This window comes from Wyeomyia smithii, chromosome 2 (assembly GCF_029784165.1).
Source record: "Wyeomyia smithii strain HCP4-BCI-WySm-NY-G18 chromosome 2, ASM2978416v1, whole genome shotgun sequence".
NCBI lineage: Eukaryota > Metazoa > Arthropoda > Insecta > Diptera > Culicidae > Wyeomyia > Wyeomyia smithii.
The window spans coordinates 85,303,375-85,330,530 of NC_073695.1; the positions used below are offsets into that span (position 1 = coordinate 85,303,375).

At 38.8% G+C, this 27,156-nt stretch overlaps 1 protein-coding gene across 12 annotated transcripts in view; it reads left to right on the plus strand.

Moving 5' to 3' along the window:
* Nucleotides 1–27,156, plus strand: part of LOC129725442 (cell adhesion molecule Dscam2) — a 300,301-nt gene that overhangs the window by 206,581 nt on the left and 66,564 nt on the right. For all 12 annotated transcript variants that reach the window (XR_008728088.1, XM_055681298.1, XM_055681304.1 and 9 more), the window contains exons 2-4: nt 7,193–7,519; nt 16,376–16,537; nt 16,611–16,757. Coding sequence is in view for 11 of the 12 variants with exons in the window: in XM_055681298.1 (XP_055537273.1) it covers nt 7,193–7,519; nt 16,376–16,537; nt 16,611–16,757 (636 nt within the window). In the remaining variant the exon portion in view is untranslated. The remainder of the gene's footprint in view (nt 1–7,192; nt 7,520–16,375; nt 16,538–16,610; nt 16,758–27,156) is intronic.

Genomic DNA, 27,156 nt, shown 5'->3' on the forward strand with positions numbered 1-27,156 from the left:
CACTAAAAACATTTACCTGCCAAATTTTGTTCCATTTGGTTGATTAGTTCTCGAGATGTGCACTATAATATTTTGTAAACCGTCGGAGAATCTAAACGGAAGTGGACATTCGACCAGTTCGTGCAGTATCTGGATTTTACTCCAGAGTGCACTTAGTTAGTAGGGACTTCGGTTTGAGGTATCCCGAAGGAGCTCAGCGAAATCAAACTGCGTCTGAATGCACTTCAAGACTGATTTATTCAGGATCATCTTAGCTCTTTATATAGGGTGTTAAATGCAACGTTTGCATTTTAAGAATCAATACTAATTACACATAAGTGAATTACTAAAGCAGACGCCTGGGACGGCTGTGACGGTTTCTGTATTTTGGCAATTGCTAACTTGATACCGGAATCGTTGAACGTTATTGTTTTGGTTAATCGCGAGCCGAGAAAGAACGTACGCAGTGGATCAAAAAGTAAACATCAACATAACACAAGGCGGTACGATCGCTTCGATGCTGTCTTTTCGCATGTGTACAACTGACCCAGTTCTTCTTGTCGTCCTTCGCATGGTGATCCATATCGGCTCGCGGGTGATATAGAACATTGCATTTTATTTATGCTTCTTAGGGTGAGTGTCGTGTATAGCACAGCACAAATTTGTGTTTCATCCAACTAATATGGACATATTAGTTACCCCTTAAAACATCCACATGCCAAATTTGGTTTCATTTGCTTGGTTTGTTCTTGAGTTGTGCAGAAATTTATGTTTCATTTGTATGGGACCCCTCCCTTCCAGAAGAGGGAGGGCTCTCAAACTATCATAGGAACCTTTATCGGCACCAAAAATCCCTACATACAAACTTTCACGTCGATCGGTTCGGTAGTTTTCGGGCCTATATGGATCAGACAGACAGACAGACTTGACTGCATTTTTATATGTAAAGATTACAACATCAATATTTTAGAACCTAAAGAGTGAATATACATTTATTGGATTGAAGCGTTCATGTGAATCTATTTTTACAAATAAAAAATTGAATGAGAAAGGCTGGGTCTGACCGCTAGGTGGATTAATTTAGGTTTTTCATTTGCTAGGATAGAGATAGAAAAACCTTTTCCACTTTTCTATATCATGTCTATCTTATATTTCCTTTTTCCTTTTCATTTGAATTTTTATTTGTTTTTAGTTTTCATTTTTCTTTCGCATCCTACTAACTGTTTTCTCAGCATTTCTACCTTCAATTTTTTTAACTTAATTTTTGTTCTACTCTATTTTAACATGCTTCTGAACGTTTCCAAGCCAAATGACCCATGGTCGAACATCGACCATTTTTCATTCAAATGAAATTTTACACACATGTTTGACTTTGCAAACCGAGTATTTTTTTCGCGGAGGAATTTTTTAGACTCGAGACTAAATTCATAAAAGAACGTATGCTTTTTTTGGTATAAGTTTTGTTCAAACCATTGTGTAAACAGAAAAACTGTCTCAGAAAGAATTGTAGTCTGCTAATTGTGCTTTACACAAAAAAATACACACAATGAAAAAATATTATCAAAAAAAATGTTATGAACATTAAATTTGGTTGAGTTGATTTTTTTCATTTCTTTTTGAATAAAACTTGAAGTCCTAATCAAAATTTTGATAAGAAGTACCTATCCTGACCTAACAAGCCAGTCATCGTGGGTTCGAGTCTCGGCTCGGGAGAGGCTGTTAGTGTCAGTAGGATCGTAGCACTAGACCGACAATTGTCCTGTACACTAAACAGCTGGCTGCGAAATCTGTGTGTAAATAAACAGAAGGTCGAGTTCCGAGCACCAAGGCTTGCTCTGCTTTACAGGATGGAGATATGGGGAAAAAAATATTGAAGATTGAGCTTTATAAAAAGTTTTCAATTTCAGCATTTTCTTAAATATTTGTATTCCAATGATTTTAAGCAATTAAAATAGTCTTTTTTAATCGAAAAGTCTATGATAACACAGGCGTAAGTCTAAAGCTCAAACTATGAAAAAAATTAAAGATTATAGGCTTTATAGGTATTTCGTGCAAATTTTGGTGCCCCCAGCCACTAACATTTTTTCAGAGACCTAAATGAGTTTTCTCGTAAACATAACGTTGAAGCGACGAACCCGGCGAGCAATTACTATGCGAAATCTCACGTAAGTTGACGCGTTTTGGTAATGGTTTGGTGCACCAAAATTCACAGGAACGGTTGAACGGCTATAATCTTTCTAGGGCAGCTGTTTCGAGCTTTAGGGCAGCACTTTTTTGCTTTTGTCGACAAGTGTTATTAACCTCGAAAATGCATTCGTTTTCAAGTTATTTTGAATTTAATTTTAGAAAATTAAAAAGTAACACTAAATTATACATTTAATAAAAAAATAAGAATAAAGGATTATATTTTACCCACAAATTAACTTTTTACTAACACTGGACATTATCCAAAATTATCAAATAAAATTCCTGAATAGAGAAATATAAGATAAATTTTAACTTATAATTTAGGTTTCAACAATTTTTTTCATTGAACTTTTTTTTTTAACATTGTTGAGAAATATCAAACGGTGGACTGAAACACTGCACAGCATTGCTGAACATGGCTGTTATTTTGTCCGGATCTGTCGCGTCACGTTTGCCTTCAGCCATTTGGCCACTGCTAATAGCTGTGAGTGTGCCGATAGCGTGTGTGTATGATCGTTATGTCTGTTTGCTTGCTTGCAGTGTGTGCGAAGCGGAAAATTTGTTAGCACTTGAATCAATCATCAAACAGTAATTTAAAAAAACCTAAATTAATCCACCTAGCGGTCAGACCCAGCCTTTCTCATTCAATTTTTTATTTGTAAAAATATATTTACATGAACGCTTCAATCCAATAAATGTATATTCACTCTTTAGGTTCTAAAATATTGATGTTGTAATCTTTACATATAAAAATGCAGTCAAGTCTGTCTGTCTGTCTGATCCATATAAAAAAATTTATATGTAGGGGTTTTTGGTGCCGATAATGGTTCCTATGATAGTTTGAGAGCCCTCCCTCTTCTGGAAGGGAGGGGTCGCATACAAATGAAACATGAATTTCTACACAACTCAAGAACAAACCAAGCAAATGAAACCGAATTTGGCATGTGGATGTTTTAAGGGGTAACTAATATGTCCATAATAGTTGGATGAAACTCAAATTTGTGCACATCTCGCGAACTAATCAACTAAATGGAACCATATTGGCAGGTGAATGTTTTTAGTGGTAACAAATATGTTCCATAATCGACCTCAGACAACATTTTGGATTGTAAGATGGCAACTTCCGGTTTCTGGAAAACAGGCGAAAATGGCCGATTTCCACCCAATATAATAATATCCGGATCTAGAATAATACACAGGAGCTAAAATCAACCACAGATAGCATTTTAAATTCTAAGATGGCGACTTCCGGTTTCTGAAAAAAAACAGCAGAAAATTACCAAATACCACCCAATATGAGTTTTTCTTTAACCAGTATGCCGTTCAAAATCCAGAAATTGTCTCCAAATGCCATTATGAAACCCAAAATGGCGACTTCCGGTGTCGGAAAAACAGCGGCAAATGACCAAATACCACCCAATATGGATATTTCCGGAACCGTAATGATGCACTGGAGCCACAAATCGACTTCAGACAACATTTTGAATTGTAAGATGGCAACTTCCGGTTTCTGGAAAACAGCCTGAAATGGACGATTCCCATTAAATATTAGTATTTATGGAACCAGAAAGATGCACAGAAGCTAAAAATTGAACACAGACACAATCTTGAATTTTAAGATGGTGACTTCCGGTGTCTGGCAAACAGCCGGAAATGACCAAATACCATTCAATATGAATGTTTTCGGAACCAGAATTACGCCCAGATGACAGAAATTGTTTTCACAGGCAATTTTAAAGTCCAAAATGACGACTTTTGGCTTCTGAAAAGCAGTCCAAAGTGACCAAATATCACTCAATATGAGTTTTTCTTTAACCAGTATCCTAAATACCATTTTGCAATTCAAGATGGCGACTACCGGTTTGTGAAAAACAGCCTAAAATAAACAAATACTATCCAATATGAGTATCTCTGGAACCAGAATGATGCAAGGAGCTAACAATTGACCTCAGGCACCATTTTGAATTGCTAAATGGCAACTTATAGGCAACAGTTGGAAATGACCGAATAATACTCAATATGGATATTTCCGTAAACGTGATGATGCAAAGAAACCAAACATTGACCCTGGACACTATTTTAAATTTGAAGACGACCACTTTGAGTTTCTGGAAAACAACCAAAAATACCTCCCAATATGGGTATTTCCGGTGTCAGATTGATGCCAGAAAGTCTGCTGATAATGACAGAATTCAACCCAATATGAATATATTCAGAATTAAGGCGATGTACAGAAGCCAAAAGACGAGGATGTTGTCATTTCGATAAAACCAATCATTTCAAACGATTTGTTATTTGACTTTGATCATATCCTATGGCCGATTCGTCGTGCATTTGCAGACTTCAAACAAACCGCAAGGAATCAATGAACTTGGAACGTTCAAATAGTACGACACCACATTTAAATTATGTTGAGGCCACACATATCGATCAAAGCAGGTAAAGTTTTAAATAGTCTTTGAATTTCTCTTCTTTTCATAACTTTTGAGCCACATATCAAATTGTTATGAAATTTGTTATTTGTAAGTTTGAGAGATGACTCGTTCGTATGACACTAGTTATGTTCAATCAAGTCATGTAACCTTTGAGATAATAGACTTTCGTTGTTTTATTAACAATTTAATACATAACGGTTGCTTAAGTTCGATTATAATCAAATGAAATGGGAACGTGTAGGGCAGCCAAACTTTGAAACCACGTGTTCAATCATAATTCATCATTTACCCCTAACTAGGCCGCTCATCTGATAATAATAATCAAATCGGTTGTGTAGTTTCTGAGATAATGAAGTTTCGTGGTTTTCACAAGTCGGCACATTACAAATGAAGTTACAGTTAGATTACAGTAAAATTCAATAGGGTCTTCTGAGGCAGCTAGACCATTCATTTGACACTAATTTTGTGGAAATCGGGTCAGCCATCTCTGAGAAAAGTGAGTGAGTCCAAGTAGTCTTCGGAATATGTTCCTTTGCATAGCTGGATTTCACATTTTTAAACATAACAGGCAAAGTAATAGTCCGATTGCAAAACAAATCAATAGGGTCTTATGGGGCAATTAGACCTGCCATTTGACGCAAATTTTATGAAAATCGGTACAGCCATCTCTGAGAAACATGAGTGAGATATAACAGTCTTCAGAACACGTTTCTTTTCATAACTTTTGAACCAAATGTTCAATCATTATGAGATTCAAAACTCAAGGGTTTTCTAGGTAGCCCGTTCTTTTGAGATCAATTTTGTTCAAATCGGTTGTGTAGTTTCTGAGATATTGATGTTTCATGATTTTCATATTTTTGAACATAACCTCTAAACTAAAAATCCGATTACAATAAAATTCAATAGGGTCTTATGGGGCAACAAGACCTTTCATTTGCAATTGATTTCATGAAAATCGGTCTAGCCATCTCTGAGAAAAGTGAGTGAGAATAAAAATCTGCACACACACACACACACATACACACACACACATGCACACACACACACATACAGAAAATGCTCAGCTCGTCGAGCTGAGTCGAGTGATATATGCCATTCGGCCCTTTGGAGCACTTTTATACTTTCGGTTTTGCAAGTGATTGCTATACCTTTATAGGAGAAAGGCAAAAACGAGTTGAAAGAGAATTATCACTGAGATTCACCGCTTTACACCATTACATTGATTAACCCCAATCGAGTGTATTCCCAAATCTGTTGCAAAAAAAATACATTGACATAAGACAAACTATCGAAATTCTACGTTAACTTGAGGCCGTGTCTCATAAACAACCTCTTCAACTATTTTTCTATTTCATTTCTGTTTCTTGATCTTCAACACAAGCAACGTCGAAGTTGACAGCCTTTATTTTTATTTTTGAGTTCAGCAACAACAACGCACATTAATAAAAATCTTTACTACGCTGAAGACGGGGCTCTATTTAACGGTGCTATTCGAATGAAATATTGTGTTACATATGAATTTTGGGGTGACACTTTTAAAACAATTCGCGATAGATCAGAGTAAAATAAGTGTGGGAACTGCTTTGTAGCTCAATCTCTAATTTGATTTAGACTACTTTTTTCATTGATCACAACGAAAAAGTATAAATAGTCCATTTGTTTTGAGTCACCCTAAAATTGTCCTCTGCAGTATTTCCCACCCACTTTATGTTCTGCCATGCATATCAGCCGCTCTTATATTTTTATTCATCATAAACTGCGGTTGATTTAATAGCTTGAGCATAATCGGCACGTGTGCCTGTTTTTTGTACAGCTGGAGGTAACAGATACGACCTAAGTTTTTAAGCATTTAAAGTTTTCAAATATATTTCATTGCCAGTGTGGAATGAATGAGGCTCACAACTATTTTTCATCTCGTTCAGTGAATCCGTGACCATAAGGTTGGCAAATTTCCAACAGAAATGAACAAACCACTATATCCTAAAGTCTATCACTGCTTTTCCTTTGTGTCCTTTCCCGATTATTCCGTTGGAAAACGATTTACTTCCACAGCTAATTCAACCTCTAAAGTATTTCGAACTTGCCGCGAATGGTTTCCTACCAGCTTCAAAGACTTTCTGACTGATCGAAACCAAACTACACAGAGTGCCATCGTGAGAACAGCTGTTGCTGCTTCCCTGGGGAAGTCAGTAAGTTCAGAGTGTTATTGCATAGTTTTATGCATTGTTGAAACTTAAGTGCGCAATTTTCAGTTCATCTGCACACAATTCCGGCTTGGCTGGCCTGGATCCAACGGGTGAATTATGTGGGACACACCCGTATGCGGAAAGTGCTGCTCTTAAGATGAATGGTTTATATAATTACAGAAAGACACAGTGAAAAGGAAGCATTTACCCATTGAAGCTAACTTTGCCACAAGTGAGGGCAAAACGTTTAAAACGATGTCTGATAGAAAATTAGGTGAAAAAATGTGATTGTTAAGACATTTTTTTAAGAATGACTAATATTATGTACATATATCTAAATCTGCCATAATTGGTTCATGTATATTGAGATAACTATATCATCAAATCTTTCTATTCTACTTCCAGATTTTGCGAGTGCATTCGACTCACACCTACGGGGGCCTTCATTCGTGATGGAACCTCCTCCGCGGCTCGAATTTTCCAATTCGTCCGGCGGTTGGCTGGACTGCTCTGCCTCAGGGAGTCCACAGCCTACCATCGATTGGCTGTCGGTAGATGGTACGTCCGTTGGCGACGTCGGCGGGGTGCGGCGAGTACTACGAAACGGAACTCTGGTCCTGTTGCCATTTCCTGCCGCGGCCTACCGACAGGACATTCACAGTACAATCTATCGATGCGTAGCGTCGAACACCGTTGGACGGGTCATCTCCCGGGATGTGCAAGTGCGAGCAGGTAATTAAGAGGTCCACTAAAGTTAACTGAATGGTTTGTACACTGCATCGATAAGGGTAATGTTTATTCCACTTTTTACAACAACAAAATAAAATTAAATAAAAGCACTCAGTATAATTCAATTAAATTGAATAATATACTCTCCATATTTTTTTCCAAACGAAAACGGTCGTGGTATGGTAAGTATTTACCAGATTGTCTGAACTTTGTGGAAGGTTCCGGTTCACTGCTGGAGAATTATTACTGCCTGCTGTGTTGCCTAAACGTGGTATCTCCGTGTTCAAGTGCGGGGAGGAAGAAAAATTTTGCCTTCCCATCATGCTGTTTCGGAACACAGTTCCGCTTGAACACGATCCCAATCACATTTTAAACGAAAATCTTCAAGTACGTGATAGGAATTAATTTTTTCAAAATGCCGTTCGGCAGATCAGCCGGCTGCTGTCTGCGGAATTGCTCTCCACAAGGCGTGTGTACTTGACTCAATACCAAGCTATAAGGCACTGCGTCTTTAGGAAGCAGAGTGACTCGACAGCTATATACTATAGAAGACATACTCTAATACCAGTGATGGAGACGAAATTATGCTCCCGATTGTACTTTTTGATGATATCGATGATTATGCCGCTGACAACGATGATTGAATGCTCTCGGTCATGACACAAAATTATAATATAATTTAAAAAAGTAGAACAGTGATGGAAATCGAAATAAATGTAGTGTCCTAATCAGCTTATAGGGTATCGGCTTTATTATCGTCAGGTTTTACCTATTATCGTCCGGGGGGTTAATGAAGTCATAGAGAACTAATATTTTGCAGAGAGGTACTCTGCATAATGAAGAACCATCATGCAAGAAACTAACGCTCTAGGACATCATTTACCCCCTGGACGATAATAGGTAAACCCTGACGAAAATAGAGCCGGTACCCTATTATAAATAATTTCAAATAGAATCGACAAAATCAAAGTTACGGGTATGAGAATTCGAACAAACGTTCCTATTCTGTGAATATCTTTTCACGCATATTAACGATTGCAAAAGCAATGGGACACCCGAAACAATGTTCAATGCTAAGAGATGGCGCTGTAGAGGAGTGGTAGTGAAATCGAAATTTCTACGAGCGTTTTGCTCAATAACCGCAAAAACTGCTATTAGTTACCTTGTTTTTATACTATCCTAACTTTCTAGTAGTTACTTTTACTATATGCAAATTTTGGAATTTTTAGCTTTGTCCTCAGCCTTGGTGGCTCGTGCCGTATCTAGAATTTTTCTCCACTATCCTCGGTCCTGGGTTATTCGTCGCCAATATTTCAAGCGTCTCGACACGCGCAGATCCGCTTCAACCTGGTCAGGCAGCAAATCACGTTGGACCCCTCTGTTTCTGGTGCCGGTGGGGTCCTTGAAAAGAACTGCACTGTCATCCGGCATCCTCGCGACATGTCCGGCTCATCGCAGCCTCCCGACCTTCATCAGGTGCACAATGGAAATTTATCCAAGTAGTGCCTGCAGCTCGTGATTCATACGCCTGCGTCACTCTACGCTTTCGGTTTGGATTCCACCAAATATTTTCCGCGACAATTTCCGTTCAAATACGATCAGTGCACGTATGTCCTCCACGATCAGCATCACGGTATCAAGTCCATAGAGAACTCCTAGTATAATTTAGGCTTTGTACATAGTCACTTCCGTATGGTACTCTTGGGTCGAAGCGCCTTGAATATTTTGTTGGATTTTCTTACTTGTGTTACTGTCAGCTGTTACCAAAGATCTTATCTACCACTTCGAGTTCATCGCCATCCATGATCACCATCCGTGGGAAGCGAATGTTGGTTTCTCTCGAGCCTCTCCGTATCAAACACTTAGTTTTAGTTTTAATTGCTAGTCCAGCTCTGCTAGCCTCCCCTTTCAGTTTAGCGCAGACTGCAGTCGCCGTCGCAAAGTTTCTCGTAATAACGTCGAGGTCGTCTGCGAAGCCTACTACCTTTGCTGAAAAGAGCAATGTAGAACAACGTGCAGGGTAGTCCATCCTCTCGTCTCAACCCTCTGCGCGCCTCGAAGGGATTTGATAGTTTTCCGATACGCACACATAACACATCATTCAATCCAAGGTAGTTTTGATGAGTCGTGTCGGTTTATCCGAAAAACCGTAGCCGTGCGTTATTGGCCATTGCTGGTTTCGATCAACTGTATCATACGCTGCCCTAAAGTCCACGAAGACGTGATGTGTAGGTGTGTTGTACTCCCGGCAGCTCTGAAGTATAGTAACGCGTTCTTGCATGAAGCCCACTTGGTACTGCCCTACGAGGACTTCGTAGGCAGTGTTGATCAACGTTATGCCATGGCACAGTGGTCCAATAAGGCAAAAAGTGGAACTTAATTCCATAGCGCCTTTCACCTTCACCTTGCTTAACAGTGTCTTCGGAACAATTGTTTGTATGAATGACCCGCATAAACGCAAATTGTCAAAAATTATGAAAACTTTACTATACTAAAAATAACAAACCTAACTTCTTCGTGTTAAGAGATAGAGTAATGGCTTATCCCGAGCAGGAGTAAATATCACTATAATATCACAACCAGATATGGGAAATACACCTCATTTTGATCTTAATATGGTTTACATAGTTGGTAAAATAACAAAAAATAATACCAAAATATTGTTCCTTCAAGACTATATGAATAACAAAGCTTGATATTTCAATAACAAACCAAGAATTTGCATTAAAAATCACGAGAATAACCGATTCAGATATTTTCACCTTATTGAACACTGAATGCATAACTGATACATTATAAATAATCAATATCGAACTATTTTCACTTAAAAACTTACTTTCAATCAGATATTTTAAAATCATCTCAAACATCTCATTGAAGGCATAGCGAGATATGATATCAAAATTTTATGACATTTTCATATGCACGTTTGAAACGTGAATATCTTTCGAATAACACGATAAGTCCTCATAACTAAATATGTTATTGATAAGTTATGATTTTGTTATGCTCTCCTGCCCGGGATACAAGAACAAATGAATATCCTATCTTCATTAGGTAGAAAGCTTTGAAATATATTATATGGAACTTATTTAAAATTTAGTTTCCTGTACCTAACTTTTATTAGTCAAACAGAACCCTGTCTCCGCAAACAAAACTTAGCGGCTTGCAGTTGCAGGTACCGAGTTACCGCTCGTAGTCCGTTTGTTGTAAAATAGGTTCTTGCCGAATGTTCCGAGTTTTATTTTCTTGATTGTTTGTAGTGTAAGTGTTTGGGCAGATTTCCTTATGGGCCGCGCTACCGAGTTTCGGGATGAGGCTGCCATCTTGGCTATAGCGTTTGAGACGACACGCTTTCTTTCAAAAAGGTCAGTTTTATTATAAGCATGACTTATTTTATTACGAGGAAACTCTACAGTACCGAATTTAGCGCGAAGGAAAGATAATGTGGTGAGGAGCCTTAAAATAAAATCCTTGGACAAGCAAAATGGACTGATTGTGCTAAGATTCGAACCCACGACCAACCCGACTTTGCGACCCCCCCCCCCTTGCGACTGCGATGCTTACCGTTGTCGTCCACGTTCAGATGATTCCAAGCTTGAAGAATCCATCAACTACTTCCAAGATATTCAAAAGGCACGAATGCTTCTTCTATTGTTCTGCGGTTGATATAAACAATATTCATATGGTTCGCAAAACCAAGTACCTTATGAGACTTTGGGACGAAAGTACCGATTCATAACACTTCAGCTCTCTGTACTACGCTCCCGAAGTCGAGGTTCGTGACGCCCGTAACGTTGCTTAAAACGGCCTATGTCACTAACAAGTTCGACACTACGCCCGCTTCTCTCACGTTTGTGTACAACTGCCAAGAGGAACAGGAATAAGCTTAATCAGTTTGGTGCTTGACTGAATCGTACATCGCCTTAAAGTCGGGATATTGTTCTGCAAGTTGGTCTTACTGACCTTGTCAATGATATCGCACAAAAACGGCATCGTTATCAGCGTTGCAAATCGAGCGAGAAGCAAAACCTTTCTCCTCCTTTCTACTCGAGAACGACACATATGCTACGCTTCGCAAGTCTTTTACACACACGCTTTCGAGATACTCTTTCTTCTTCATGCATTCCCTTGAGTAGCAGCAAGCACGCATCGACACAAAAAAAAATCCTTTGTATTGCTACTCAGCGATTATTATTTTTATTATTTTTCGTCCCTCCGCAACTAGCGTAATGCATCTTGAAACAATTGTACTCGGCTGGTTGTGGTCGCAAGAAGGGGACTGCACGCGAGTAAAAGAGTAGGCGCGCTCGTGTGCATATGATCTCGGGAGCGAATGCGAGCAAGGAAGACAGCGAGAAAAAAACGACAAATAGCTTAATGGAGGAAACTCCAGTGTGTGTATCGGCAGCTACGAGTACCTCACTTAAGGTTCTGCATGCTGTTCATGAGTGAGACTAACAACACTGATTGTTACACTTCAACAAAGACTCTCTGCAATGGCTTCAGTTTATGAAACAGAAGAGTATTATACCTTGATATTTGCTCCAATAAATTTTGTAGCCTTTCTTGAAAATCGTGCCCTTCTTAAAGATCCTTGATGTTTTTTTCCATTTCTGGCCCCTCACATGATTTGGTAATAGTAATTTAAGTCGATGTTTGTGCCTCGGAATCACCGAGTATAGATGATAATATGGTTAACCCGAGAAAAGACTTCGTTATCGGGGCGTTGCTACGTGTGTTTCAGGATATCTCATTGTGCAAAATAAGGGAGGGACACGAGGCATATGGACGCTAGGCATATGGATGTTGGGCATAGTATGCTAGGCATACAGATGCGAGGCATAATGGATACGAGGCATACTGCCACAAGGCATAACGAACGCGAGGCCGAATGGACGTGGCCGAATTTGGCCTCGCGTCTATTCGGCCTCGCGTCCATATGCCTCGTGTCCGTATGCCTGCCGTCCATTATGCCTAGCGTACTATGCCTCGCGTCCGTATGCCTCGCGTCTGTATGCTTAACGGGGTGTCATCGTCCCGACCCACTAAAACCCCTAGCCCTGCTCTTCCCGGAACGACGGTTAAGTATTACGTCGGGGAGTGGCTTTTGTGCGTAATGCACCCTCTTTACTCTTATAACCTCCTAGCTAACTACCTGGAGACTGGTAGTTAGCTACCACTGGCGTGTTGGTGGTTGACCCGACTCACACGTTGCAGCTCCAGGACAATATGGAAGGCGGCCGCACTGGTCGCGCTCCAGATGTCCGGGTCGTCGCACATCCTCCGGACTAGATTGTCCGGAGTAGTGCCAGGCCCGCTCACAGCCATCATGTCGCTCCTCGCTCTTACGAAACGGAGGCATACGAAGAAGACATGCTCAGCAGTCTCGTCCACCTCCACGCACTCGGGACACATGGGGGACCCAGCGTGTCCGAACCTGTGCAGATATTGTCTGAAGCAACCATGGCCTGACAGGATCTGTGTCAGGTGAAAGTTCACTTCACCATGTCGCCTCCCGACCCAGCCTGATATCTCCGGAATAAGTCGGTGCGTCTATCTGCCCTTTGTGGAGTTAGACCATTCCCGCTGCCAGCGGAGCATCGAGAATGACCTTCTGGTACCTCGTATGCCCCTTGTGTCACGTTGGTCGAAACACTCTCTGTCCTCCTTGATGTCGATGCTGATAGGCATCATATGACACCGTACGATACGCACTCGAAACTCTCAGGCACATGAGCCTGTAGTTACTTTCCAGTTTACCGCGGTAACTGTTAGTACCTAGCGCTTTGGACCACACTGGCCCACCATACCTTAGTATGGACGAAACCACGCTGGCAAGAAGTCTTCGCTTGCTGCCATGAACCGCTGAGCTATATGACATCATACGAGATAGTGCTGCAATAGCCGATGAGGCCCTCTTAGGCGTCGTACACAAATTACGTAACGCTAAAAACCTAGATTTCAGACCCCCTCCCCCCCTATGTAACGATAAGTAACGTTAGATATGACTCCCCCCCCCCCCTAAGGTTACGTAACGCTGGACAACCTGTCCCCCCCTCCAAATTTGCAATTTTGAGCAAACATCTCAGTTACGTAACGGGCTCAACTACCCCCCTCCCCCCTATGTAACAATACGTAACGCAGACTTATCCCCCCTCCTCCCCTTCATGCGTTACGTAATTTGTGTACGACGCCTTACTGGCATAACCGACGTGACTCCCGAACGTGAGCTTGTCGTCAACCATAATCCCCAAGAGCTTCAGAGATCGCTTTGAGGTGATCGACTCTGACCACCGCCTGTTGCTCCGATTTCCGGTTGTTAACAACCGTAACCTCCGTCTTATGATGCGCTAGTTAGCTCCAGTTTCCTGAAGTGCATCCAGTCCTCGACTTTGCGTATACAGTGCGCGGCCGTCAACTCAACCTCCTCGATAGACTCGCCGTAAACCTCCAGCGTTATGTCGTCTGCAAAGCCGACGATCACAACCCCTACAGGGAACTTGAGTCTCAACACCCCGTCGTACATGATATTCCACAACACCGGACCCACTATGGAACCTTGCGGAACTCCTGCGGTAATTGGGATGCACTTCTGACCCTCCTCCGTGTTGTAAACAAGTACTCGATTCTGGAAGTAATTTTCCAGAATCCTGTACAGCGACACCGGTACATGGATGTTCCTGAGCGCGAGCGCTATGGAGTCCCAACTGGCGCTATTGAACGCATTCTTCACGTCGAGTGTGACGATTTTATCGGCCGTTTTTATCGCCAGCCTGATTGCCAGGTTAGGGATACCATCCGGTCCTGGTGCCTTGCTCACCTTTAGGGATTTGGCGATCACGATGAGTTCCTCATTCGTAACCCTTGCCTCCTCCTCAACCCCGACACGGCTGTCGTCGCTCACGGATTGGATGTTCGGTAGGCTAACCGACCATCCCTGGTCCGTGTCTGAGATACTGGAACGTCGACCGCCGGAGGCCAAGGGTTTGGCTCGTGGCGCGGAAAGAGTCCCTCAATGATACGCTCCAGCATCGCTGGTGATCGCTCTGCAGACGCCAGCGCGCCTTCAGTCTTGGCCATTACGATTCTGTAGGCGTCGCCCCACGGATTTGTATTGGCACTCGCACATAGCCTATCGAAGCAGGCGCTCTTGCTGGCCTTAATCGCACTCTTTAGCATCGATCTTGCAGAACCGAATGCGGCTTCAAAAGAGTAGTGAGGGGCAAAAGTACGCACTTAATTGTTTTTGCTGAAATTTGGGCCGATAAACAAAATGTACATGATCGGTTTTCAAAATTCAACACGATTTTTTTCGCTACCACCCTAATATATATTTATAACAAACAACTAAATAAAATTGGTGAATATATTAATGGTAGAGCTCTATGGAAGAAGGTCATAAAAACGTTCCTAATTGGGGTTTAAACGTGTCAATTAGGTAAGTAAACTTTTAAACGCCAAATAAGTCACAACGTTGCGGCAGAACTATAAGTAAGTGTCTACGCAATGTCAAGAAGGTGTAAACATTTAATCATAAAGCCAAACAAAAATAAATTTGAATCCGGCCCGGTTATGGGTGCCTGGAAACCGGGGATGGAAATGTACTTTACCTGTACTGCACCTGGGGCGCACTTTCCGTAGGTTTTCCAAGTGTTCATTAAATTCACATCACTGCATCGCTGCTGCAGCGATTAATGTGATGGTGCTCGTAAGAGTTCCACAAAGAACAGTGCGGTTCCGCCATGCTGCAAAACTGTATGGAAACATTTTCATCTGAATGCACCGCCACGATACGAGGTTATTTTTTAGCTTCAAATGTAGCACACCGGTATGCTGTTTTTCCTTCCTTTAAGTAATTTTTAGCATTAACTATACTCCCAGTTCAGCTGCAAAATTGAAGTTTACCTAACTAATTACTGTGGTAACAACGGTGTTGTGTCATGAGAAAGTTGCCATGGCTAGTGCATTACGAACGAAAGAATGACTGACTTGAAGCTTTATAATTTTTGCCAGAAACTTTGGCTTGTTCTTTTGCTGGTTACGTTGTACAACACATTCAAATGCATGTCTATGTTAAAACTGCACAAATATATGTTGTTTGCTTATGCCTTTCTTATCAAATACGTTCTCCAAATGACTTCGACCATTAAACCTCGAAAAGACAATACTAACTCTCAGAGGATTTTCATCAATACTTGTTCTAACCATTCGAGTGATAGAGAATGCACACCAGTCAATAGGTTAAAAAATTTGATAAAAAGTTTGAAAAATCTAACAAAGTGCAGCGGTGAAGTCTCGGAAGTAAGCAGGTTATATTTCGCACAAATAGTCGTTCTTCATCAACTTCAACAATTTTAAAGCATCTTGAGGAAACATTCCTGTGTTTTTCGGAAATTAATGTTTATGGTCGTTGTTTCAAAAACAAACCTTGAAAACAAACTGAACCGAAAATTGTGCTCAAAACTGGATCTATTTTGATAGATCCAACACGGGCAAGTCCAATCATGATCATGATATAATCTCTTTAGTCTAATTCACTTAGGTGGTTGACAATATTTCGGAATATTTCTTTTTGTCCCGTTATGTTTTGTTACAAGAAAAGCGAAAAACAAAATAAATTGGTTTTTGCGTGATTACGTTACATTAATGGATAGCAAAATAACAAACCATGCCATATTAACTTGTTACCTACCATGTACCCTACGATGCGGTCTACAATTGTCCGCGCAAAACGAATACAACATTGTAATGAATCTCATTTGACTTGGTAATCGTGTCAGCACTAACGATTCAATCTTTCTTTTTTTTTTCTTTTGTCCCCGATCACTACTTTTCCTTGCTCTCACCCATCGCCAGTCGTTGCTCAAGCGTACAAAGTCGACGTGGAAGTCCTGGCAGCATCCCGAGGCTGTACCGCGATTCTGCGTTGTGTAGTGCCTAATTTTGTTAAGGAGCTAGTACGGGTGGTCTCCTGGGTACAGGAACCTGCTTTCTATATATATCCCTCGCTGCAGGGCGGTAAGTATGACGATGGCTGGCAAAGTTTGGCCATTGCTGATCTACATTTCGGTTATGCTACTTCACTCCCCAGATGGAAAGTATCACCTACTCCCAACGGGCGAGCTTCTAATCCACAATCTAGAGTATAACGATCGGTACCCCTCGTACCGGTGTCGAACGATGCATAAACTGACCCGGCAGGTCGTCACCAGTAGTTCGGCGAAAATTCGAATGAGCGGTAAGTGAAATTTTGATTAAACTCAGACTCAGAATAGACTTCCTTCAACAATAATATCAACAAATATCGATCCTTCCCTTGAAACCAACAAAGGTTACAAAATCTACAAACAAAATAAACTTTCTCCACTGTACGGATTCAATGCAAATATATTTGAGAAGTAAAATACACAATTTGACATTCTTACGAATGTCCAACCTCAAATCCTCTACCTTCGGATGCTTCCCATGCATCAACTCTCTGCACTCCTTCCGAATGAGATACAACGGAAGAACAACTTTGGCTACATTACACGATGCTCTCCTCCATCAGGTCAGTTTCGGGAACGGGCAAAAGTTTACTTTATCACTGGTAGTAACTTTTTACGACTGCTTAATCCTATTGTTATGATGGATTGACAAATAAATCTGGAGTTTCCGTCATCTTACGTTCTGCATCATGCATTTTCCAGGGAGAAGACCATCCTGAACGGTACTGTTGTTGCTCTTAGAATCAGATTTTCTGGTGAAACTTAGGCAATAAAACCAAAGTTGCAACTCGTAAGGCTATAAAATAGCGAATTGGAGAACTTGCGGTTTACCTGTCACGGACAAAAAGCAATAAAACTGTAAACAATTATTTGTTAAGTATGAATTACCGAAATCGATAGGAAAATTAAATTTTAATTAAATCCTAACAATACGCAACCCAAGCACGAAAATGCATCGAGTGGCTTCGGAACTGCGAGACGTCACAGGCAGGACTTTTGCTTGCTGTGCTACTTGAAACGGAAATGCCATAGTCAGCCAGCCCAAGTAGAGTGCTTTCTGTCACTTCTGACGTGAAACGGGTGAGGGCGGTCGGTGTGCGTTCCGTAACTCACACCATGGCGCGTTACCACTGTACATATAACACTCCGTACAGCTACTCCGACGGTTGGGCGGGCAAGAGGGAAGGGAACCGGTGCGAGCGGCCAGAAATGTCCGACCGAGTTAAACGAAGCGTTTAAATGGTTGACAGATGAAAGTGCGAAGCTATTTCGAAAAGCTGCCGGGCTTTCAGCATCGAGAGAAGAAACAAGCATCTGCTCGCAAATACTTGATGATAAATGAGCATCCCTGATTGGGTACTGTTTTGATGATTGGAATTTTATCAAAAGAAAAAAAGCACGAAGAATCAATGCGATTGAAGGGGTGTTTTTCAAGAAATTTAATGCAAGTTTTTTAATACTATAGCTAAAATAACACCGACAAACACAGGTTTTGCCCAAAAACCCAAACTAAGAAAAAATGAAAGATTATAGCTATTCAACCATTGCGGGAAACGTCGAAGCCCTTAACAAAGATAACTTTTTCAGAGACTTAAATGAGTTTTCCCGTAAACAAACATAGCAGCGACGAATCTGATTTTTCTCAGGTTTCTCTGGAGCCTTTTGACGCACTTCTGCATTTTCTAGGGGCAATAAAATTCACAGGAACGGTTGAATAGCTTTAATCTGCTTAGGGAAACTTGTTTACCGGTATAATTCAATACAATAGCTTTAATGAAAAAAATCATGGAAATGCCAAACACAGAACGAAATAATCAAACTGGCAAAGAGCTTATGCTGTATTCAATTGGATGAAACTTTGCACATGTGTACTTCAACATTCATAACATCCCGACCGGTACTAAGCTTGTTAAATAACAACAAAATTGAAAAGAAAATCTTGTAAACTGAATCATGAAAACCTTTGGGCAAGATTCCAAAACAAACTTAAGCGAAGTTTCGTTGCTTTGCTCTTTTTTGAATACTATTTTATTTTTTGAGCTCAATTTCGTAGAGTTTCTAACCTTTAAGATGCAGATGTTATTTATTTTCCTTTTTTGAGTCCAAAAGCTGAAATCCTGCGCTTGTTTTAAAATAAAAAATAGCTGTCTAAATTTTTTAATGTATTTGCTTTCTCAAAAAAAATCAATCCAGTTTATAAAATAAAATCCTATTCATGAAAAATATTCAGTTTACTAGGCCGTTTTTGACACAGTTTCATTTCACATTATTGCACCGTGGCTCAGTGAACGAATTTAACCGAAAATTTATATCTGTCCTCAGTTAGCAATATTTTAAAGAAAATTTGAAAAATTTAAATTTTGAAAAATTGTTTAAAAATATTTCAAATAAAAAAAACTAAAAATACCTGAATAAAAATAATTTCAAAAATAAAAAAAAATTAAATAAAATTAATTTTTTAAAAATCGAGGAATTAAATACAAACAAGTTGATAAATCTACATATACTTTTATAATTTATTTTAATAATTTTTCTTTACATATGATTGCAATTACACCTGGAATAACTACAAAATATGTATTTTTTTTGCAAGAAATGTGTTTTCTGACTTTTAGAGGGATGAATCAAAAATAAAATTCTTCTCATTTATTCGAAAACAACAAATCATTTATGAAAAAATAAATCTAAAACTATTTTTTCTCTGATTCGATTATATATAGTGAAAAAAAAATTGGAGACTGTATATAATCGAGTTCTTCCTGTACCACAATGCACACTGGGAAATAATGAACCCGAATTTCCACTAATTAGAAGCCGCAGGACTGGCAACCTGAAATATAGCATTTCATATGTAAAATTGGTCAATAAATTGGTAAATGGTCTATTTGGCTCCTTTTCACCCTATTTTTGCGTATTTTTGGAAATATAGAACTTTTTCCATGCCCTGCACAGGATGAAACTATCACCAATCGATTTATTGCCCAATTTTACATAAAGAATGCTATATTTCAGGTTGCCAACCCAGCGGCTTCTAATTAGTGGGAATTTGGGTTCATTTTTTGCCAGTGTGCAATGCTTCAATTGAGCGCAAAATTACAGGGATTGGTCTTTATTGAGAGTAAATAGACTCTTAATTAGTGACCAGTTCCAAAATAGAGTGACTAGAAAAAACAGCCATTTTTTGTTGTTTTCATTTCCAAAAATTCATATCTTTTGAACTACTTGATCGATTTTTAATGTTTCTAGGGCAAAGTAAGGGTTATTATTTCTAGTTTTGAGAAAAAATATCATGAAATCAAGTATGTAAAAGTTATTACATTATTATAATTATTATCATCTTTCAAAATTGAATATGTATTATTTCTAGTTTTGAGAAAAACATCGAGAACATAATTTATCCCCTTAAGATCACTGTGCATTGAGCAAAAAAAGTACATGTGCTTCCAGGGTTCATCCAACCGGTTTCCGGTCTTCTGCAAAGTTTTTTTGGAATAGTAAAGGCATCAATTTGGATGCTGAACTTAGTTCGGCCATGCCGTAGCTTGTTATTCTCCTAAAAACCTAAATTAATCCACCTAGCGGTCAGACTCAGCCTTTCTCATTCAAACTTATTATTCGTGAAAATAGATTTACATGAATGCTAAAATCCAATTGAGGTTTATTCATTCTTTGGGTTCTAAAACATTGATGCTGTAATTAATGTATAAAATATGAAATTTGACGTAATGTTAGTGCTTAAGAAATAGCGAAATAAAAGAAATGACTCTTAATTTCGAACAATTTAATCACGAGCGATACCGGGAACGTTCAGATAGTACGATACCACATTTAAATCATGTTGAGGCCATATATATTGATCAAAGCGGTAGAGTGTTGAATGGTCTTTGAATTTCTTTTCAGGTATAGTGTTGAATGGTCTTTGAATTTCTTTTCTCTCCAAAACATTTGAACAGCATATCAAATTGTTATAAAGTTTGTTATTCGTAAGTTTGAGAGATGACTCGTTTGTATGACACTAGTTATGTTCAAATAAGTCGTGTAATACTTGAGATAATAGACTTTAGTTGTTTTACAAATTAAAACATAACGATTGCTTAAGTTTAATCACAATCAAATGAAAAGGTAACGTATAAGGCAGCCAAACTTTGAAACCACGTGTTCAATCATAATTCATCAGGTAACCCTTAACTAGCCCGTTCATCTGATATCAATATTGTTCAAATCGGTTGTGTAGGTTCTAAGATAATGAAGTTTCGTGATTTTCACATTTCGATACATTACAGACGAAGTTACAGTCCGATTACAGCAAAATTCAATGGGGTGTTATGAGGCAGCTAGACCTTTCACTTGATACTAATTCTGTGGAAATCGGGTCAACCACCTCTGAGAAAAGTGAGTTAGTCCAAGTTGTCTTCGAAATATGTTCCTTTTCATAGCTGGATTTCACATTTTTAAACATAACAGGCAAAGTAATAATCCGTTTGTAAAAAAAATCATTGAGGTCTTATGGGGCAACAAGACCTTCCATATGACACTGATTTTATAAAAATCGGGCCAGCCATCTCTGAGAAACATGAGTGAGATTAAATAGTCTCCAGAACACGTTTCTTTCCATAACTTCTGAACCACATGTTCAATCTTCATAAAATTCAAAAGTTAAGGGTTTTTAAGGTAGCACGTTCATTTGAAACCAATTTTGTTCAAATCAGTTATGTAGTTTCTGAGATATTGATGTTTCGTGATTTTTACATTTTGATACATAACCTCTAAACTAGAAATCAGATTACAATAAAATTCAATAGGGTCTTATAGGGCAACTAGACCTTTCATTTGCAATTAATTTCATTGAAATCGGTTCGGTCAGACCATCTCTGAGAAAAGTGAGTGCGAAAAAAAGGTGCACATACACACGTACACACCCACACACAAACATATACTCCTATACATGCATACATGCAGAAAATGCTCGATTCGTCGAACTGAGTCGAGTAGTATATGACATTCGGCCATTTGGATCACTTTTCTACCTTTTAATTAGCCAGTGATCGTTAGGAAAAAGTCAATATGTTTACTTTCATTATGTGATTTCACATTTTTATGAACAACGGACAAAGTTACAATCCGATTGCAATGAAATTCAGTAGCAACCAAAGCGGCAACTAGACCTTTCATTTGACACTAATTTTGTGAAAATCGGTTCATCCATCTCTGAGAAAAATGAGTGAGTTTAAACAACCTCCGGATAACTTTTCTTTACATAACTTTTGAACCATATGTTCAATCATAACGAAATTCAAAAGTTAAGGGTTCTGGAGACAGCCCGATCATTTGAAACCAGTTTTTTGAAATCGGTTGTGTGGTTTCTGAGATATTGATGTTTCGTGATTTTTACATTTTGATACATAACCTCTAAACTAAAAATTCGATTACAATGAAATTCAACAGCAACCTATGGCGCAACTAGACCTTTCATTTGCAATTAATTTTTTGAAAATCTGTACAGCCATCTCTGAGAAAAGTGAGTGAGAAAAAAAAGTTGCACATACACACACACACACACACATACACACATACATACATACATACATACAGAAAATGCTCAGTTCGTCGAAAGGGGTCGAGTGGTATATGACATTCGGCCATTGGGACCACTTTTATACCTTTGGTTTTTCCAGTGATTGCTATACCTTTCTAGGAGAAAGGCAAAAAGGTGCGCAAAGCTAAAACTCTCCGCTCACTTTTTCTCCGCCATGAGCACAGTATGTTGCAATTTTTGCAAAACACTTCTTTCTTCTGCTTTGTACTGTGCCTCTGGCGCTTGCAGAAAAAATAAAGTTACTTGTCGCTTACACCACAGCCGAGCGAAACGTGAGTGGTGAACACTCTAGTGAGAATACACAAAAGTGAGATAATACAGCAAGGAAAACTTGAGTTTTCTCATAGAAGAATATGATGCGAATGGCACATGGATTTATTTTTTTCAGTTTCGAGATGCAAATCAATCGCAATCTACTTTTTGATATACGCTCAAGCAGGGTTGATATTTGTTGACACTCTTGAGTGAAAGTGAAAAAAAGCATCCATAAACGTTATTTTTTTACAATCCTTTCAGAGTTCTCCTTTTTCGCTTTTTGCATGGAAGTGAACTGTCAAAAAACCTCATTATATTTCATGCGATGGAAGCAAGACAACAAAATCAGTTTATCAGTTATCCCGTAAAGACCCGGGACGGAACTTGTTTTTTGAAAACGCTCGTTCTCAGCACTGGAACGGGCGATTTGGGAAAAGTTGGACTTTTATTCAAGGGAAATAGTTGCTTTAAGTTTTGGTAAAGATGCCATCCCTCTGGATCCCTCTCCGTTATCGTGAGACGCAAATATGTCTGTGTTTTTTTTCTAATTTTTCAAACAAATTGAGCAAACACTGGGAATTTTCATACGTATCAATTGCTCCATGTATCAAATCATGTCAGGTGGATGGAATATGGTATGTAGAAGTGAATTTTGGAATTTCCAAATTATTTCAGTACAAAATCATAAAACTACGTATTTTCATAAAAATTCAAATAAGAAAATCGTTCTTCAAATTTTAGGCTCTACATTTTTGATGTAAGGTCTCCTAAATCAATATGCGATGAAATATTTATTTTAGCATGCAAATATTTTGAGAAAAACGAGTTTAAATTCACTTAAGTACGTATTTTCACGAAAACCTGATTTTCTCAGTCTCCCACAGTAGATTTCAAATTGGCTCTTCAATTTTCACGTTCTATATTTCTAGAGTAACGTCTTCTGAATCCATTCTAACATGCACAAATTTAGAGAAAAACGAGTTTGAATTCACTAAAGTACGAGTTCTTATGAAAACTTGATTTTCTCCAAATCTGTGCATGCTAGAAAAATTCTTTCACCATCTTTGGATTCAGGAGACGTAACTCTAAAAATATAGAGCTTGAAAATTGAAGAGCTAAGTTGAAACCAATGGATGAAGTTTTGTGAATTTGTACTGAAATAATTTGGTAACTCCAAAATTCACTCTAACATAACATATAACATATATCCACCTGACATGATTTGATACATGGAGCAATTGATACATATGAAAATTCCCAGTGTTTGCTCAATCTGTTTGAAAAATTTGAAAAAAACACAGACATATTTGCGTCTCACGAAAACGGAGAGGGGTCCAGAGAGGTGGCACCTTTACCAAAACTTAGAGCAACTATTCCCCTTGAAAAAAATTCCAAGTTTTCCCATATCGGCTGTTCCAGTGCTAAGCACGAGCATTTTCAAAAAACAAGTTTCGTCCCGAGTCTTTACGGGTTAGCGAAGATTGTCAAGGCATCGGTCAGTGTCAGTGAAAAAGTGTTTCGGTGAGGTTTATTTTGGTTGAGTGGACTGTTTGTTTTTCTTTTTCGCTTTGAAGTGAAGATCATTTGGTTGGATTTGTCGTCAAATTTTATTCCGTAACCGTGAACGATGCGCGCGATCTATTTCATCTGAGTATAACAGCACGTTACTAGGACGAAAATCTAGTGTATCTGAAAGAGTGCTGCGATCATTGGAAGTGAAAATTGAAAATGATTGGCTGTAATTTTCGAAGAATTTTGCAGAGAAAAATGACATTTATCAGCACTGCGCTCAAGAGACTTACTGTAAAAGCATTGCACTGAGCTCCGTTGTGTATTGTTTGTGCGTAATCTCCTTTCGTGTGAGAAAGCTCACCTCAATTTATTATTTCTCGATATAGATATTTCAGACTCCACCAAGGTGTTTTATTGCATGTTCTTCAGATACTTACGATTCACTGCTCCCTTCAAGCACGTGCGTCGATTTGCCAGTGTGAGAGCAGTAGTTTCCGCAGTGAAAGTCGTTGTTCTACACGCTAGTGAATCTCTGAAGAGAAACGACAAGCCTGGCCGCAAAGATGGAACTTTTTCATTCATTTTCAGTCTTTCACTTGACTTATCTTAGATATGAACAAGTATTAGCAAAATATATATTTTTTATTAGAATTATCCATGAAAAATCTTTATGTTTAGAGATCCGTTTTTGTGTTTTTGAGATATTTAAATTTGAATGTAACTATGGGCTTAATGTTAAAATACAGTTGCTAGGTATTTTTTGAAAGGAATACATAGGCCTGATGTTTCCTTCAACCTCCAGCCAACCTCCTCCAAATAAATCTCAGAACCTTTTTGATATTTTCAGAAAATAATTCTTTGTCTCTCACTCCTAATAACTTATCACATTTTGTTATCACTTGCTAATGTTCGAGAAAGCTGATTCCGGAAATTGCGTAACACCCGTAAATTTTTTGTTTCAAATCGCAGCTTTTCTGCTAAAACTAGTATATTTTCCAAAATAGAAGTGACTGAAATTTTGAACCTTCTACAAAGTTTCATTAAATTTTATGATTTTCGACTTTGTCGAAAACAGTGTAGCAAAAATAAATTGGTGTCGCAGTGCCATCTCTGCGGTCAAATCGCGACTAAGGATTCTAATTGGGTTGTAAAGCTATACCAGTTTTGGACGTACAACTATGTCTCTCAGGAAGTTGAGGTACATAGAGAGTTTTCACCATGATAATCTCAAAACGGAAAGAGAACGAAATTTTTCCCTTTTTAAATGCTTGTTTCTTTTTAAATGGTTTGTTTTCAACCGATTTCTGCCTTCTTGTGGAAATCGATTGGAAAATTTTACACTCATCCCCCCAAATGCAGAAAAATGATGTTTGATATTGCGAACTATCGTAAATTGTCAACCCTTGTTGAAACGAAAATTAAGTCCTCCGTTCGGTCACTTGCTGGCTTTCCCGGAAATAGTAAATAGTAAAGCTACTTAAGTGGAAATGCACTCTGCTTCTGGTCAAAGTAATTACATTTTATTGGTGGATGGTGGGACGGACGGACGATCCTATTTTAGCAATAGCGTAGCGGGTTGTGGCAGTAGTGGCAGCGAATTACGGCAGCAGCAGCAACGAGTTGCGCCAGTATCAGTTGGCTTTCCGAGTTTGCTTCCAGCTTCAATGAATCATTTGTCGGGTGGTCACACATCTTAGCGGCAATGCGGTAGCAGCAAACGTTTCGTTTGCCGGTTGAAGGCTTCGACTTTCCTCCCCGCGATGTGACTTTGCCTTATTTTGGCAACAACACAAGCAAGCATGCACTGGATCCTGACAATCAAAATCTGCCTCTAATTTTCTAAGTGTAAAAACAGCTTTTTAAGTGTATGTTGTCAGAGTGCGGCAGCATAAAGATTGCGATCGCCATCATATCCAATTTCGATCAGTAAACTTACCTTTTCAGAGTAACTAAACACGTAATTAAAGACTAATCTTTTTTTCGAAAGGTCTCAAGCGGTAGCCTTTGGAAGTAAATGCTTTCTCATTCTATTCAGTCAGTGATATCATATTTTTATGTGTGAAATGAAATTCGAGTATATAGTATCACTGCATGTTGGCATGCATGCTGAATGCTGCACGCATGGCTGGCAATATTCAGTGATTTTCAAAAAAGTTTATCGTTTTCCTTCGATTTTTAAATGAAAAATGCAAAACTGCTCGAAATGTGTTAGATGACAGTTTACCCATGTACCAACTGTCGTCAAACACATTGCAAGCAGTTTTTGATACTTCATTTAAAAATCGAAGGAAAACGATAAATATTTTTAAATAATCTCGTTTTGATCAGAAAATTACACTCTTTCAGGTGGTTCATGAAAATACAAAAACCTGTAAACCTCTCCAACTCAATTGAAGCTCTCATTGCATCGAGAACTTTGCTGTAGATTAGATATCAAATCAATAAAGTTTTAGAGCACTTAACTCTGTTTTCATGTAATGAATATACATGAATTGTATTTTTACGAAAACACATCTTTCAAAATTTCATAAAATGAAATGTCTTCAAAAATAGTTTCAATTGGGCTTGTCCTTTCTCATCAGAGAATCACTAGTGCGTAGGAGAATATTTTTCACTGCGAAAACAACTGCTCTCACGCTGGTGGGCGAAGCGACGCACTTGCTTGAAGAAAGCTGCGAATTGTGTGTATCTGAGTAGCTTGCACTTCGAATGCCATCGAACAGTGCGCACCGTAGCGTATTTCTATGTATTCTAACTAGAGTGATTCACTTCTCTCGTTTGGCTCGACTGTGCTGAGAGCAGCAAGTGTATTAATTTTTCTACGAGTGGCAGAAACACAGCACAAAACAGAACAAAGAAGTTTGGTGCAGCGCTTATGCTGAGCAAGAAGTGAATGGTGAATATTCACTCTGCTCTTTCCACATACTGAGGAGAATGAAAAAGCCTAGTTTTAATGAAAGATCATATTTCGATAAAAATGGCTAGAAGCTAGGATAAATAATTCACAAATGGGTTGTTTAGTTATATCAGTTTTTTATATCACCTGAAAGAGCTGCATTTTATAACAAAACATGATTTTCAAAATATTTCTATCGTTATTCTTTGGTTTTCAAATCCCGAATAAAAACTGCTCGAAATCGCTACAATGACAGTTCGCCCATGTACCAACTGTCATTCAAGCGATTGATTTTATTCTTCATTTACAAATTGATGGAAAATCGTTTTACTAAAAAAAATTACTCTTTTTCAGCTTACATATAAAAATCAGAAATCTGTGAAAAGCTAAA